This window comes from Tinamus guttatus, unplaced genomic scaffold (assembly GCF_059628265.1).
Source record: "Tinamus guttatus ecotype Peru unplaced genomic scaffold, ASM5962826v1 Tinamus_guttatus_pri_ptg000241l, whole genome shotgun sequence".
NCBI classification, from domain to species: domain Eukaryota; kingdom Metazoa; phylum Chordata; class Aves; order Tinamiformes; family Tinamidae; genus Tinamus; species Tinamus guttatus.
The window spans coordinates 277,630-290,599 of NW_028288775.1; the positions used below are offsets into that span (position 1 = coordinate 277,630).

Consider the following 12,970-nt stretch of genomic DNA (forward strand, 5'->3'; position numbering starts at 1 on the left):
TAATTTTAATTTTGACCTCAACAGATCTTTGCCTTTAATTACAAGATAACATAGTGACAGGATGGGGGGGAACACACCCTTTTATGAACACTAATTTATATGCTTATATTTCTGTCAAGAGAGATATTAGACATAGATATTCAGAAGAGCTGCACAACATTTCAACAAAATGCCTATCAGTGCAAAAGCAATTAATAAGGGTAAAATCACACCCAAAAACTTCTATAACTAGTTTTCAAGAAACATGTAGATGAGGAGTTTAGGAATATGGTTTAACAGAAATGAATGGTGTTGAAGGGATTACGGTTGGACTCGATGATCTCAAAGGTCTTTTTCAACCATAACAATTCTATGATTCTATGAACAAAAATAAAAAATGTTTTTTCCTCTAACACCAACCAAAAAAAAAGTCCAGAGGTCCAGTCTCACTACCCTGAATTCCAAACCAAAGTCACTTAGCTTACTTACATGCCTACAATGAGAAACCAAAATTAGTAGCTTGCCACCTGTGGAGCAGTAAGGAGTCAGAGAGAGGCAGCTCCATAAACCTCTCATGTAGTTACAGACACACTTGCAGTGTCCAAAAGAGTTCCTATTTCAAAAGTAGTAAATATCACTGATCTACATTCTTTAACATTTTAAATTCTTTCTTTATCTTTCTTTCTGCTTATATAGTGCTTTAATAAACAAACAAATCAAAATATCTCAGTCAAAAGAACTGTTCTCTACTATCTTGCCTTTGGTCTGCCTAGAAGAATGGTGGAATCTTAAAACCAAGGGGAGAGAGGAATGCTCTAGAGAGAACACAAACTTTTTAAATACACGATACATAAACAAGCACCCTATTGAACAGAATAAATGTAATTGTACTGATAAATACTGTTTTGGTGTGAATGTGATTCATTATACTATACATGTAGCAAATGCGAGCAAGACTGCTTCACAAAACACTATGAAGCATATAGCAATCTTTGAATATTATGTAGATGAAATCGCAAATAAATAGAGCTTCTAATCATAATTCTTGGAGCACGCATCTTAACTAGAGAACATAGCAACCACAGAACAAGGTCTACAGCTCTTCAGTTGACAAATGCTGATTCAAACAGCCTTATATTTCATGATTTAAAGTACCTGCAGGTTTAGTACTCAGGTGGCTAATCTCACCCCTTGTACTCATATTACGAGTGGCACAACTACAAACTAGAGAAATCTTCTGCCCATAAGTATGATAAAATGAGACCCCGTATCAAATTTCATCTTCTTTCCCCTGATTTCAAAAGTGAAAGAGAATTAAATAAACTACCTTCCCCCTTCAATGAAGAGGAAAGAATAAACTAAGGTACTGTGAACACAGAAGCCAAAAGATCCCAAATTCCGAATCCTATTCAACCAAGTCCCCTGCCTTGCTTTCTCTGCTTTTTTCTGTATGCAAAGCAGGGGACCAGACCCTCTATTTCATAATTACTTTATGTTTGTGAAGTAGTTTGAAAATGAAAAATGCTCATTACAGAACTCAAGCCCGCAGGGCAATGCTTAACAGCAAATAGATTTCTGAAACACACTAGCTCAGGCACTATACTGATTACACGCTGCAGGACACTATGCTCTAATGCTATCTGAGGGATCACAGTGGCAACAGTTGAAATACCATGTGCAATTCCAGCCACTGCATTTGTTCACTGTATTAGAAAAGAGCTTGAGATGGGGAATTCCATGATGAGGTATACACAGTCCTATAGGGAGTAATGACTACAGATGCTATTTGCATCAATGTCCTTGTAGCAAGTACTGGGATGACGGATCACAACTGAGACTACAGACACAGCGAACAGTCACCTTCTTGAAGGGCACGACTCACTCATGACTGAGATAAACTTGGAACTCTTGTATTTATGATTTATTTTAATAAGATATCCTATCTGCAAAAAGAGGTAATAGATTCTTTGCATTGCAGATAAAATTTACACTTGGATAGTATTTGTATGTCACACTCTTGTTCAGGCCCTGCCCTGCATCTTAAGCTTGGACGACAATTGTCATGATTAAATTTGTTGAGGGTAATTTTAAGAGACAAATTCTGTTTTTTTTTTTTTTTTTTTTTTAAAGGAAGTCAGAAAAAATCTGTGTGTCATACAAAAGGTCAATGGAAGGGAGGCTGTCTTTGGGGGTATCTTTTTATGAAAAAAATGACGTTTGTTCTTGTACAGTGCAGTTCAAAAGAATTAAAAGAAGAACTTAGAAAAAGTTCTAAAGTTCTGTTTTTCAACACAAAGCATCCTGGGATATGGCCTTATTGTTTTACTTGCTGCTCTTCTGTAACTGTAAAACAGGAACTTTTTCTACTAATTATTTTTAGAAGTAATGGATAGATGGCAAATAAAAATTCACAACTCTGAAGAGGTTCTTTTTTGCCTCTCCCTATTTTCACGCCTTCAACCAGAGCACAGCTACACGACCAGCTGCTTTAGCACCTGGCAGGTATAGAACAGAGGGATTGCAGGAGCCCCCTCAGACAGCCCTGCTCCCAGGTAACCTGAAACTAGGACAGCAGATCTGATTTTGGAGGTTTTTACTCCATCATCCCACCCCACTTACTTATTCCTTAACCAGTTTTTTATTCCCCTGGTCCTACGGCATACTGAAGTACTGTTTGCTTGCTTGAACATAATGGCAAGAAATCTTGAAGGGAATGGATGTGAAGTAATATAAAGATAAAAGTGCTGATAAAAATAACAGCAGCATCTTACTCCTTTTATCAAACTGATAATTTATTGCACATAGAAGACAAAGTTGCTATAAATGTACAATTTTCACCAACTATCTTTGCCAGGTGATTTTTTCTAGCTCACACACTTTCAGTGCATCAAGTACCAGGCAACATGCAACAATTCAATCGGCAAGAGGAACTCTTCGAAGGAAACGATTATCTTTAGCCTCTGTTTGCAGCCAAGACTGCCTCAAAAACAGGCAGAAACACTTTTTCTACTTGTTCAGACTACTGTGAGAACATGACAGAGCTCAAACTGCAATGCAATAACACCCTCTACTGAGACATTATGGCAATAAACCCACGGAGAGGCTGTGAAAGACCAGTAGCATTACATTCTTCTTTCTTTATATATAATTATATAGCCAAGCTATGAATAAGAAAAATAGGTTATTTTTAAGCCAGATAAACTGTAGCCAGGTTAAAGGTGAATGAAAAAATAAAAAAAGTACTAATAACTTGATGGCATGGAAACTGCAGTTGGGATTCGCACATCCCTTTGTTTTCTGCTGACTGAGGCTACAACAACGAACACAGAAGGCCTCAGCAATGATTAGTCAAAGTAAACTGGAAACTGAAAAGTACTAATCTATAGTACCATGAAAATAATAAGGCTCCTCTTTTTTTTTTTTTTTTTTTAAACACACAGGCCAGCACATCAGAAGTTATCACTAGAGACATCAAGTTGGGCTACTTTTGACCTTTTTGAGAAGTTGAAGAGCACCATGGACATGAACACATGCACCCATACACCTGGCTAGTCTGAAAGACTTAATCCAGCCAGAAAGCACAAAGCAATCTGTTCTGGTATTCTTTGGCAGCTGAAGTGAACACACTAAGTATACTTAATTTAGGATGGAAAGTTAAGAGTCTTAGCAGGCTTAGAGTAAAGTATACATTAGCACAAAACAGTTACCGCACTGATATTTGCCTGAGATACCAGAATTAACACTGCTATTCAAGTCTAAAGGCGTTGCAGGTTATTTAATAATCAAACTATGTGGGATAAGAACAGGCCTCACCTCAGATTTATGTATAAATTCAGGATGACCTACACTTCATTTTGCCACATTCACTGAAGCTTCTACTACATCTTACCACAGGAGGCATCTATCTGGAAGATTTACATGCTGCTCTTTACAATAGTACTTTCGCATCACTTCATGTCACAAAGCAGGTAAACATTGTAAAACATCGCACAACTGATCATGCTAAACTATACTTAGGATATTTATTCAATTTTCCAAAATACGTCACTTATATACCTGTCCATCTTACTGCTGTCTTCTATACTTAAATAATTGAAATGTAAATAATTTAAGTTTGATAAAAATTGCCATCAAAATTAGTACTTTTACAATTACATTCATTTACTTTTTCAACAATGGCCAAGACAGGTGACTACTAAAAATACATATTTTTACATCATTTAAAATGCTGCAGAGATAAAGAGTCCATCTTCAAATTCCTTCATTTGCATTCTGCACTACCAATTATCATTTATTTCAGGAAAGGCACCAGCTGTGCAGTTCCTTCTCCAAGAAGATCCACAAAGCAGAGCTGGCATCTGTACCAAAGGCAGCAAGACACCAAGGGTTTAAAGAAACTCCTTTCAGTTTTTCTGATGTACTTCTGGGCTAACTGACATCTGAAGCAACTCAGACACTTTATTAATTAAAATAATGCTCAGCAAAAAGGAAGAGAAGGACAGATTTCACTTTTAGCATGTGTTTTCTTTTAAAACAATAGCAATTAAAATCAAACCACCTCCAGCTTGCATGTTACCAAGATGCTTTCTCTACTATGCATTTAAGTAACCAAGAAATATTTATAAGCACTTACCTCTCTAACAGACAGCTGTGGGGGCAGGGATACGGAAAGCACAAAACTAGTAAACTGGTAGTCAGCAGATTTAACCTTTTGACACACCTGCAAGAAGATTTCAATATTAAACTCCAGCAATGAAACTCAGTTGATAATCTAGTGTAATCACTGCAAATCCATATTAATACACTGTCAGATGCTAAATATGCAAAATGGTAATCTCTAACGACTTAGTGAAACACAAGTTTTGTCTGGCTTTTAATAGGATACCAATAAATGGTATCCTTATTACTGCAGCATTATGAAATATCTAACTCTGTATTTTAAGCCTAAAACCAATCACATACATAATTTTTGGTACAAGAATCAAAGTACAATGATCAAAGGCCAGAACAGTTGACTCAGCATGTATTCTACAACAATAAATATGTGTAAGGTCCTGGGACAAGCCAGGAACAAACACAAATCCACAGTTTTAATTCTATTGCTTTTCAAAGTAAGAATCGAAAGTAGTATTTCATCCTTTAGTTTACAACAGAATGCCTATGTTTTTCCAGGATTAGTATGCAATTACTACACACATAGACCAGAACATAGCCTAGATTTCTAGTGTGCTTTGACATAAAAAACAAAATTGCCACTGGAAATAAAGCAGAAAGCTAAACACTCCCAAAACATTTTAAAGTAGGCTACTAAGAGCTAATGGTTAGATGTCTCTCCAAAAATAATCTTAAACATGCAAGAAGAGAATGTCCAAAATGTCAATGATTATAAATAAAAAAGACTTGTTCTGAGCTTTCAAGATGAAAACAATATCTCAGATTAGGAAATTTCCTTGTTAGAGAAACAGGTTTTGTTAGAGAATCAGGCTTTGTGGGCCTTACAAATGCTGTCAGATTTTACATCAAAAGTGTGAATCTGAAACAAGTATATACACTCTGCCAACAGAAACAAAAAAGAAACTTTTAAACTGAAAAAAATGCCCTGCAACAACAGAAACTACATACAATGCTTTATATCGTTTCTATTTAGTCTCATTTTTGATATATTCATGCCATTATGCCAAATACTTTTTAATCTGACTTACTCTTAACTTATTTGTTAAAAACTTAAACACCTCAACTGCACTGGGATTTTCCAGCTGATATTTCAGCTGGTTACATAGGCAACTTTTTTTCTCAGACATGATGTCTGCAATACTCATTACGCCCATATTCTCCCCTGATACATACTTCCTGCAGCACCTATAATCTGTTATTCCATCAAAATTCTTCTGTATTCTTCTGTGACTTTCTCAGTATTAGTATATGGTAAAGACATAGTTCTGGTACATTAACAGCACATAGCTAAGCTAAGCTGAATAGCACAGCCTCCATACTCTCCCATTAAAGGGAGAAGTGAAGAGGCATCATTATTTACAATGAGAGAGTGGTACTCTAAATAGCTGACCCAGTATTGTCTCCTAAATTAATCTAACCAAGTATCTGTTAGTTCTTTGGTTTGGAAAATATGTTTCAATAAGTCACTCCATTGCACCTTCATTCTCTTTTCTTCTTCTCCCCGCCTTTTTTTTTAAGCTAGGCCCCCCCAGGCCTGGGTAAAATACAGTCACAGAGACACAAATTTTATTTCCCAAGTGCAGAGGAGGGGGGCATGCACCGTGTCAGTTAGCAGTGTGTAGTTGAATAGCGCCACCTACACTTCAAACATTCAACCTGAGTAAATGTTTCAGCTTGTTCTCCCTTATCTTGCTGGTTTAGTTGCATGGGCTTGTAATCACCAGATGTACACCTTAAGGCTCCAGCACTCATCAGTTCCCAGAAAAGCAAATATACAAATCAAGAACCAAACATTTACCTTTTTAACAAAGTCCGCCTCGCAGAACTCCTGAAGAATCCCCAAACACACACTGCAAACCTTCACTGGTGAGCTCTCCAAAGCAGTATTATCTTCATTAACCAAAGGAATCTGCTTGACCACTCCATTCTGGTACAGATCATCAGGCCCCTCTTCCAGGTTTTCAAGCCTGATTCTCTTACAGGGTGGATCAGCTACTTCAAAACAGACTGTACCATCTTTTTCTGGATGTTTTTTCAGAAATTCCTTCAACTCCTTCATTAAATCCTAGTATAAAAGACAAATACCACTGCTGTTGATTTTTCCTCTTTTCTTCAATGCTGTAGCAAGCTTGTAACACATTCTAAAAGGCAGTGTTAATCACTCCAGAATAGCCTTAGTCTAATTAAAAACTTGTTATTTATACCAAAAAAAAAAATCCACACCATTTAAAAAGCACAAAGTTGCACTTCTGCCAAAACGTTACCCAGAGAAATTTACCTTTACTGAACAGACTTCTTCATATCAATCAACAAGACTAGAACATTCCTCACCTACAGAAATGCATTTATCTTTGGCCCCATCACTAATCAATGAAAACTAAATGAAAATTAAAGGGTGTGCTAGTGAGGACAGGGAAGAATTACCTGCACATCTCTGAATTTTAGGAACTATGTTAAGGTTAAAATGTAGTTCAGAAAGAAAGATTTATTAAAATATCTTCAGTAACAAGCAGTTACTGTGTTGTTGCAAATCACAGGAAAAGTGGGTAAAGCCACAAATAACAACAAATGGCATACAAGTCTGAAATAATGGACAGAAAATAGAAAAGCATAGGGAGGAAAGCTATAAAAGATGAATTCCAGAGTCTGAACTTGAACATCAGTAGAATAGATCAAGACAGACACCTTCAAATGAAAGCGTAACAACAAAATGTATATGCACTAGACCAGGCAAAAGAAGATGTTTATTTAAAGTTAAATAAATAGAGGTTTATTATCTCACTGAACAATGAGAGAGGTCTTGGAAAAAAAAATGGAAAAACATATGGAGAAGAAACAGAAGGACAAAAACAGGTGGAGGAACATCAGACAGAATAAGGGCAAGAATGATGGTGCACACTTAGAAAAATGCTGGTAATACTGCTGGAATTCAGTAAGTTTACTCAAAAAAGATGCACGATAACACTGTTTTCAATGATTAAAAAAGGAAAACTTCCACTTAGCTTGTGCTCAGCAATTCTTAATTACAGCACTCTAATCAGTTCTACTGGAAGAGGTACACATGGTGCACATGGAGGCACATTTTTGCGCACACATGGTTCCTCCTCCACTTCAGCTGCACTGACCCACTGCTCCTTTGCTCCTTCTTATATGAAACGGAAAAGAACAGAGAAAGCTGTCATAGCTGCTTTGGCTCCAAAGTGATAGAATCATACTGTGAAGCAGCTGAAATGCCCTGTTTTCTGGTATTTTCGGGAAATACTTAGCAACTTTCACAGTCAAACTTAACATTTAACCCACAACAATTGTTATATTCTACCATTCCCGTAATTACTCAATAAAATTGCATTATGTAAGCAGCAGTCATTTTTCCTGACTCATTTTGTAAAGCATTATTCTCCCAGGTAAAGAGCCCAATAATACAATGTCCTTCTAAATCAAGTAAATGCAAAGAACACTGCATTCATCTTCACAGAGTCTAATTAGGAATACAAAGAAGAAACCTTGTATGGACGTTTATAAGGTGCCTGTGATCCCACGCAGCAGAACCTGAAAATACATCGCGGGCAAGTGCCCGTGTTCAATAACAGCTGAACAATAGGTCTGTCCTTTTCTGTTAGTGAAGACATGATGGATAATTCTAATAAAAAACAAAGAAAAAAGCAAGCTTAGAATACATATAATTAAAAAAAAATGACTCACTTAACAGAGCAGCACTTAGATTTTTCTTCTCTTTTCATCCTTTGGAAAAAGTTTGGGACATCTAGCTGTCTTAAGTCAAAGGCACAACTAATTGGGAGGACCAACTCCCAGAAATACTAACCCCTGTGAGATACTCACTTCTACTTTTTTCTTCACATAAGAATAGTTGTTCAAAAGAAGGGCTCAGTTAGCCGACTGTCTCCAACAGCGAGCAGAAATAAATGGCACAGGAAGATTAAAAGCAGAGCAAGTAGGTGCTGCACCTCTGTCAAGTCCAGTCAGCTTGAAATGTTTTGCTTCTGCTACATCCTTTGACAAGGAATTCCACAGGTTTACTACCTAGTGAAGGAAAAATCCCCTGATTTTGTTTTAGGCTTTGTTTCTGTGAGCAACATTTGATACCTCCTAGTTCTTATATATCACAAGATGCTAAGGAGGCAATGTATCCCTGCCTTCCCCATGCCGCTCAGTCTCCGGTGTCTTCCAGTGTCCTGTACCACCAAAGAGCTCACTGCATAGTTGTTATTAAGGTTTCAGTCCTTCTCGAACCCTTCTCAGTACAAGCAAACTTAACTTAATTCACTTTCTCCTGAATATGGATTATTCAAGACAGAATGTAAGAACTACTAGAAGACTTTAAGCTGCTACTATTTTTTTAACATTTAGGGGTTTTTTGTTTTGTTTTCTTTTCCTTTACCTAATCGAGATTTGAATCGTCACAAGATGTTTCTAGCTACAATCACTTGAACTAAGGTACATTAAAAAAAAAAAAAGCGGGGGGGGGGGAGGGGACTGTCAAGGCCGTGTCTGGACTACAAGGGCAGACTTTTTTTTTTTTTTTTTTTTGACGCCCCTCTCCGCAGCGCGCAACCGCCGCCACCCCCACACATGCAACCGTCCGGATTTCACGCGTTTTCTACGGCCCCAAAACGCGGGCTAAGAGCCGCCAGGGCACAAACGCCGCCTCGCCCGCACCTCCGCCCCCGCTCGCCTCCCTCCGCCCCGCACGCCGCGACCGTTAGAACCGTTAGCGGAGCCGCGCGCGCGGCGGGACGCGTCACGAGCGGCAGGGCGGGCCGGGACCCCCGCGCGGCGGAGGGGCGCTCACCTCGCGGCGCAGCCGGCGCAGGCATAGGTAGCCGCCAGGCCGAGGACATCAAGCCGCGCTCGGCGGCGAGTCAGCTTTGCCCCCGCCTGGAGGCCGGGCGGTGGACGGTTCGGCGCTCTCACTTGGCGCCTGCCGGGCGGGAGGGCCGGGCCGGGGCGGAGGGGGGCCCGCAGCGCGGCGGAGATGGCGGCGCAGCCGCTGCCGCGACCCAGGCCCCAGGAGAGCGGGCGGCTCGCGGGCAGCCTGGCGCCCGCCTTCCAGTGGGTGTCTGCGCCGCCCCCTCCCCGGGCCGGCGCTCCCCGCGGCGTCCCTCGTGCCGAGGCCGTGGGGGCTCAAAGATTCGCGGGAGCTGAGCAATATGTTTGGCTTTAAGGGGGATTCTGCGCGCTTGGTTTTTCATGAAGCAGCAACAGTTGGGAGAGCTGCTTCGTGCAGGTCGAATACCCGTCGTGTTGCATGCAGAGTCCTGCCACAAGGCGTAGAGAAAATAGCATGGACTTATGGGCATGCAAAGGGATAAAAGTTCATTTAAAAAAATAATAAAACTGTCCCATAACTTTTTTTTTTTTTCTGCCGAGTAGTAATGGGGATAAATTGGTTCACAGGTGGGCCATAAAAATAATTAGATAGTACAAGGAGAGGGAGCAATCGGAGGACCCAGAACTCTTCCAGATGTTGTGTTATAATTGCTTGGATTCTAATTTACGTCACACGTCCTTTTCCCTAATGCTAAGCTCAAAGGAGGCCCTGGTGTACAGTGGGCTTGTTACAGAGCAAAGCCAAAAATACGTGCTGGAAATAAAATAGATTTTCCATTGCCACATTCCTAAATGATCTTGGTAGATCATAAGGGAGGCTACTATGTACACAGAAGTCTCTTAGATATTACAGTATCAATTTTGAATCCAGATGCAGCATTTCATGCTTTTCTCATCAATACAATGAATAGCTTTAACGCTTTTTACATGGGTATCTTTCACCTAGGCTAGAGTTCCAGCTGGACGGAGACCCCAGGAGGCTGCACGAAAGCCCGTAGGGCCCCCCCGGCAGAGAGTGCACACGGAGGCTCTGGGAAGTCCAATGAAGGCCCATAGCACCTCCAGGCCCAGTGTGCATGGATGCCCCAGGAGGCAGCACGAAAGCCTATAGGGCCCACCCAGCCCCATATGGCTGGATGCCCTTGCAGGACACACAAACACTTGTAGGCCCCCCTCCCCAGCCCAATGCACCCGGAGGCTGTAGGAGGCCCCACAAAAGCCCGTAGGGCCCTCCAGCCCTGGGCGCATGGAGACCCTGGGAGGCCGCGTGAAAGCCCATAGGGCCTCCCAAGGCCCAGTGAGCATGGAGGCCCCGGGAGGCTGCATGAAAGCCCGTTTGGCCCATGAAGCCCCGTGCGCCTGGAGGCCCTGGTAGGCTGCATGAAAGCCCATAGGGACCCCCCGACCCAGTGCGCACGGACGTCCCAGAAGCTGCATAAAAATCCGTAGGGCCCCCCTCAGCCCAGTGTGCACAGAGGACCCAAGTGGTGGCACGAAAGCCCGTAGGCCCCCAGGCCCAGTGCGCACAGAGACCCCAGGAGGCTGCAAGAAACCCTGTAGGGCCGCCCCAGCCCAGTGCACACAGAGGCCCCTGGAGGCAGAAGGAAATCCCACAGGGCCCCTGCTACCCCATGCACACAGAGGCCCTGCAAGGCCCCACGAAATCCTGTAGGGCCTCCCTGTCCCCATGTGCACAGAGTGCCCAGAGACTGCAAGAAATCCCATGAGGCTCCCCCGGCCCAGTGCACACGGAGGCCCCGGGAGGCCACAGGAAAACCCGTAGGGTCCTTCCAGCCCCATGCGCACAGAGGCCCCGGGAGGCCACAGGAAAGCCCCTTTGGCCCCCTCTCCGGCCCACTGTGCGCTGAGGCCTCAGGAGGCCACACAAATACCACTAGGGACGCCCCAGTCATGTGCTCATGGTGGCTCCTTGAGGCCACAGGAAAGCCTGTAGGTTATCCCTGGACCTGTGAGCATGGAAACCCCAGGATGCTGCATGAAAGCCCATAGGGCCCCCCTGGCCCAGTGCAGATGGAGGCCCCAGGCCCAGGACTGAATGATAGCCACTATGGCCTTGCCGATCCCTTGCACCCCAAAACGCTGGGAGGCCACGTGAAAGCCTGTATGGTCCCCTCAGGGCCCGTGTGCAGGGAGGCCCTGGGACAGCGCCCAAAACCCCATAGTGCCCCCCTCAACCCAGTACGCTAGGAGGCCCCAAGAAGCCCGTAGGTTGCCCCTGCACCCCTTGCGCATGGAGACCCCTGGAGATGGCACAAAAGCCCATACGGCCACCCCCAGCCCTGGGCACATGGAGGCCCTGGGAGGCCACACAAAAGCCTGTAGGGCTCCCCTGGCCCAGTATGCGTAGAGGCTGCACATAAACCCGTAGAGCCCCCCCAGCCCAGTGCGCACAGAGGTCGCAGGAGGCTGGACCAAAGCTCATAGGGTGCCCTGGCTCCACGAGCACAGAGGCCCTGGGAGGCCACATGAAAGCCCATATGTCCGCCCCCCCCGCCCGGCCCTGGGCACATGGAGGCCCCAGGAGGCCGCACGAAAGCCCATAGGAACCCCCCCGGCTCCGTGCACACGGAGTTCCTGGGAGGCTGCACCCAAGCCTGCAGGGACCCCCAGCCGTGTTTGCACAGAGGCCCCGGGAGGCCACATGAAAGGCCATAGGGGCCCCCAGCCCAGTGCACATGGAGGCACTGGGAGGCCACATGAAAGTCCGTAGTGCCCTGCCAACCCAGTGCACACATAGGGTCCAGGAGGCCACACAAAAACTCGTAGGGCCCTCCCCCAGCTCTGTGTCCACGGAGGCCTCGGAAGGTGTATTGGAGATGGAAATTTCTATGATCTGTAGAGTCATAAAAATCTCCTGTTGGAAGCAGAGGCCAGATCTTGAGAACAAAGATGTTTGCCTGCCTGGGCTGAGCAATAAGGAGTGTGGATGCAGCTGCTCAGCCCAGTTCACAGGCAGCCCCTTCCAAAAACCTGTCGAAACCGGCCGCTCAACCAGGCTTGTAGCCAACTTAACCACAGACATCCTCCAAACTAGCTTTGGAGACCAAACACCTGGAAATGAGGAAGAAGAGGAGGAAGGCAGGACCCTCGAATTGAGGACTGGGACTCCCCACTGGTATGGGCGCCTGTGCACCCAGGGGGGAAGAGTTGCACAACTGAAGGCAGAGTTTGCCCCCTTGGCCTGCCTCCTGGGTCATAATGACCCTATGTTCCAGGATGCATCGAGCATAAAGGGGACAGTGCGGAGAGAGCGGCGGGGAGGAGAAACTCCTAACTCTGAGACCTACGCTGTCTCTGCAGGAGCCGGTCAGCAATTCTCTCTCTGATCTGCCTGCTTGAGAGGATGTTGAGGTCCAGTATCCCACCGGCAGGTGTCACCTTGTGAGTAGTTATCCATACTTTGCTGCTTTTATGTGCTTTCACCTGAATAAATGCTCGATGTAGCCAC

General features: G+C 43.8%; 1 protein-coding gene across 1 annotated transcript in view; it reads right to left on the reverse strand.

Annotated features, from left to right (window-relative positions):
* Nucleotides 1–8,309, reverse strand: part of PUS10 (pseudouridine synthase 10) — a 30,741-nt gene extending 22,432 nt beyond the window's left edge. The window contains exons 1-3 of the mRNA XM_010216730.2: nt 8,157–8,309; nt 6,452–6,718; nt 4,613–4,699 (exon numbers count right to left, since the gene is read on the reverse strand). Of these exons, the coding sequence (XP_010215032.2) occupies nt 4,613–4,699; nt 6,452–6,718; nt 8,157–8,282 (480 nt within the window). The 5' untranslated portion in view covers nt 8,283–8,309. The remainder of the gene's footprint in view (nt 1–4,612; nt 4,700–6,451; nt 6,719–8,156) is intronic.
* Between the last annotated feature and the right edge of the window lie 4,661 nt (nt 8,310–12,970).